Here is a 4,472-nt window from a genome sequence, read left to right on the forward strand (position 1 = left end):
GTTCTTGCACTCTTTCTAGTAGTATGGTGCAAGGCCTCCCTGGCAATGATGTTAAGGAAGCATTCCATAGGTCTCAACCAAGTCCATTCTGAGAAGAAGGAAATAACGTGCTGAAGTGATTTTGTATTGGGTGGACTCTATGGATGAATGTAGTGTACAATGTCCATAACAAGATGGCTCTTACTGCTCCTTGTCTCAAGATAATCAGAGTTGCTCGAAATACCTGGGGGAACCACGTTGAATCAAAATCTGATCAAGATCAGCTCCTCAGGTGGGAAGACATGAAAGGATACCTTTATCAAAGATTTGATCCTTCCCTGGGAAGACATGAAAGGATACCTTTATCAAAGATTCCAAGAAGATAAGATGAATGGATTATTGGAGCTATCTCAGGAAGGGAAGTCTATTGAAGGATAGCATCAATCCTATGCCAACCTTGTTTGTTATACCCTACCAGCAAAATGGATAATGTATTCTTCGAGTTTTTCATACTCACACAAAGCACATTGAGGTGTATTATCATTATGTCAGGGAGAGATGTTCCGTTAGGGAAAATCAACTTGGCTTATGTGCCAACACAAGACAATGAGAGAGAGAGAGAGAGAGAGAGAGAGAGAGAGAGAGAGAGAGAGAGCGAGCCCGCCAAAGAACATGTGTAGATCGTACATGTCGAGAATCAAGATTCTTGATTTTGTTGCTAAAATAAATAAGTTGCTATTTTTACATTCTTATGGTGCAACCTTCAACATTAATATTACATGACATTTCACACGATCCTAATTAATTAATGCAAGCCAAAAAAGCATTTTGGGTACTAAAATAGCTTAACGTGTCAAATCACCCAACTTTTTGATATGTATATTTACACACTTTTTTGATATGTAGTAATTATACGACTGACTTTTTGATATGTATATTCACACAACTTTTTAATATGTATTAATTAAATGCCACTAACATGGCATTTAATTAAAACAACCTTAGAAGTTAGTCCCCCATCGCCACCCCCACCCATGCCAGCATTTAATTATAATACAACCTTAGAAGTTAGTCCCCCACCACCACCTCCTCCCTCTCCGCCTCCTCTCTCCCTCTCTCTACTCTTAGAATGAGCCCTAATTTGAGGCTTTTTATAGAGAATTATGAGACCTTAAATAGAAAGGATATGGGTGAATCGCATGTAAATAGAAAGGGCAAGGAGGGTCACGATTAAGTAATGTATTTAATGGAAATGCAAAAAAACATTTTGGTGCCCTATATAGTTAGGTTAATGTGTCAAATCATTGTCATTAACATTTTCTTTTTTCATTTATCTTTAGCAATAGGTACAAATGTCTTTTAGTCAACATTGCTATTGGTTAATTAGCAATAATTCTTTTAGAAGTTTCTACATATGCATATACATACATACTACATACATACATATATATATATATATGGCATCAAAATGTTTTTTTGCATTTCTATTAAATATATTGTGTAAGATTTTTTTAAGAATAAGAGTGTTTTTTCTAAGGTTTTCTTTTTAGTATAATATGTAGCAAAATTGAAACACTGAGATTTTACATGTATAAAAATGTGATGCTTGTTTTAAAAGAATTATTCTTCCGAGTGGTGGAGGACGACGAACGAGTCGGCAGCATAAAATGGCGAGTCAAAGCACAAGGGCGGCAGCCACACACGCTCTCAGCTCCAAGCAAAGAACATAGTTTTGCTGTCACGTTGGAGATATTGTAGCTGCCACGGCTCAACCTGCAGGCGATTGGGGGTTCCTGTTATCACACGCCTTTTGCCAGATGCCACCTTCCTGGTCTTTCTCCGTCTCTTTCCACGTCACCTCGGCTTCTATCTGTTAACCCTAATTTAGCCATATTAACCCTAATTAGTCCGTTGCTTCATTGCTCTACATTGCTCTTTGATGTGCATCCTTCCCATGACCGAGTCTCCTCAGCTTAGATCTCTTAACCCTAATTGATCTTTAGATAATACTTCCTCACCTTAGCTTAAACATATTAACCCTAATTGATTTTTTGATACTACCGCCTCACCTTATAAGCCATTTGCTTGATTGCTCTGACGAGCTTTCTGATGTGCTTCCTCAATAATCTTCTCCAATCGATTTTTAGATCCTACGTCCTCACCTTATAAGCCATTTGCTTGATTGCTCTAATAAGCTCTTTGATGTGCTTTCTCAATAATCTTCTCTAATTGCCCTCTTAAGTGCATGATCATGTTCTTGCTCGATGCGTTTAGCAGGAAAGAAAACGCACGATCCGAATCGAGATCCATATTTGGTGATCTTGTCAAAACGCAAAAGCATCATCTCAAGCACGTGCGCCTCTTTGTTGCTGTGATCGTGTTGTTGGGGTTGGCCTCCACAGTGCCCACTGAATTTTTTGTTGAAGGTAAATAATTCCAATCCTGTTTAATTGCTCCTAGCTTAGTGTTTAAATATGTATTTTAGGTTTTAGTAATACTGTTTAAGATTTTAATCGGACATGCCTAAAGTATATTGATTCAATTTTCTCTACAGTGAGCTCCTTCTCTGCACGATGGAAAGCCACAACCGCTCTTATACCTGCAGAGGCTTGGAATGCCACAAATCAGAACAAACAGTTCAGACACCCAAACGCCACGCCCCCCCAGCTGCCGGAACCGTTCATTCAAGACGTAGTCCTATTGCCGGAAGAAGTACTCCTCCTGATCCGCTTGCCAAGCAGAGATTCCCCCCTCCTTCCCGGTAAAGAACACCTCAGCTGTCTGTTCCACAATATGACCACCCCAGTCATTGGATTAGATTATTTGAGAGGTAGAGCAATGATACGCTGTAGAATGCCAGAATTTGAGGTCTCCGTCAGGCGTGTGGTAGTGACGGAGAATCTGCCGGACGGCGGAGGGGCGGCGGTGGTGGCAAAGCTGCCGGACGGCAAAGCTCCGGCGCCAGTGAAGAGGTGGCGCTCGCTGGTGTTTGAATTGTGGGCGACGGAGAAAGATGTAGTGTTGTTCGCCAAGGGTATCAACAAGAAGCAAGGCCGAAACATCAGCCCAAGCGAGCTCACCTGCGTCTACGGGGACGGAAAGATCGGGACGAAGGTGACGGTGTCGGCGCAGGAGGTGTTCCGGTGCGAGCATCCAGCGCCGGAAAGGCGAGGGAGCTTGGTCGGAGGGGCGGTGACGCTGAGGTGGCGAGGGAGACTCTTGCCGACGGTGGTCTACTACGAGGTAATGAGCACCGACGGAGCTGGGGATGCCGGAGCGCCAGCGACGGCAATTTGTTCGTGCACGATGGTCTACAACGCCGCCAAGTTTCTACGAGAGTGGGGCACGTATCATGCACATGTGGGGGTGGAGAAATTCATAATCTACGATAACAACAGCGAAGATGAGCTTGACGGAGCGGTGAGCTGGCTGAACGACCGGCAGGTGAAGGTGAGCCGGTATCCGTGGCCGTGGCCTAAGACGCAGGAGGCGGGCTTTTCACATTGTGCGGTGGCCGGGCGGGATGTATGCGACTGGGTCCTCTTTACTGATGTGGACGAGTTTCTGTTTCCAGCGGCTCATTTGCCGCCATCTGGCAAAACCAGCCCACTACAGGATTTGATATCAGCGGCTGAGAGTGTGCCACCTCAGTCTCGACATCCCAACTCCAGCTCACCGCAATTAGGGCAAATCTCTGTCAGCTGCCGTGACTTTGGACCCTCGGGATTAACCCACCACCCCGCCGCAGGTTTAACCCAGGGCTACACTTGCCGGATCCGAAAAGAGCGGCGGCACAAATCGGCCGTCAAGCTCGCTGCCGTCGCCGATAGCCTTGCCAACGCAGTTCACCATTTCCGTCTCGTTCCGAAGTTCAGAACGTGGAGGGTCAAGCCCTCGACGGCCGTCATCAACCACTACAAGTTCCAGGCGTGGCCGGAGTTCCGGCAGAAGTTCCGGCGGCGTGTCTCTACCTATGTCGCCGACTGGACGGAGGCTCGGAACCTAGCATCGCATGACCGTGCGCCTGGTCTTGGCAACCGAGAGGCCAAACCGGGTGCCTGGGAAACGAGCTTCTGTGAGCTCTCCGACACTGCCCTTCGAGATTACTCTCGGCATGTCTTCACCGTCAACACCTCTGGTGTTGCCACGCTTGCATGGCAGCTACAAACGTGATTACTATCACCTTGGGTACCCATGGCTCAACCCAATGTATATTTCTCTCTCAATGGTGATTAATGGTGAAAGTGACACACTCATCATCCATGGGTTCTGTTGAACTTGGTTAGTGTCAAAGAAGTTTACACTCAAATGTGACAATATTCAGAAAGGTGATGGTGAGGGAAGTCTAACGCTAAATCACAAGGGAACAATTTATCGCGCGCGCATGTGAGAGAGAGAGAGAGAGAGAGAGAGAGAGAGAGACTCTTTTGTCATCATGACATTCATTGAGTTACTTAAACTAAACATTATTAGCTATTGTTTTTAATCTTAAT

The 4,472-nt window shown here is 45.1% G+C and overlaps 1 protein-coding gene across 1 annotated transcript; it reads left to right on the top strand.

Moving 5' to 3' along the window:
• Positions 1-1,601: 1,601 nt before the first annotated feature.
• LOC147631308 (glycosyltransferase family 92 protein RCOM_0530710-like) lies at positions 1,602-4,239 on the top strand. Its single transcript, XM_086809689.1, has 2 exons — positions 1,602-2,405; positions 2,534-4,239. The coding sequence occupies exons 1-2, from the start codon at positions 2,225-2,227 to the stop codon at positions 4,150-4,152; spliced, it is 1,800 nt and encodes a 599-aa protein (XP_086665815.1). The 5' UTR covers positions 1,602-2,224; the 3' UTR covers positions 4,153-4,239.
• Positions 4,240-4,472: the final 233 nt, after the last annotated feature.

Source organism: Cibotium barometz, chromosome 15, assembly GCF_041138505.1.
Source record: "Cibotium barometz isolate CiBa-2024 chromosome 15, ASM4113850v1, whole genome shotgun sequence".
NCBI classification, from domain to species: Eukaryota; Viridiplantae; Streptophyta; class Polypodiopsida; order Cyatheales; family Cibotiaceae; genus Cibotium; species Cibotium barometz.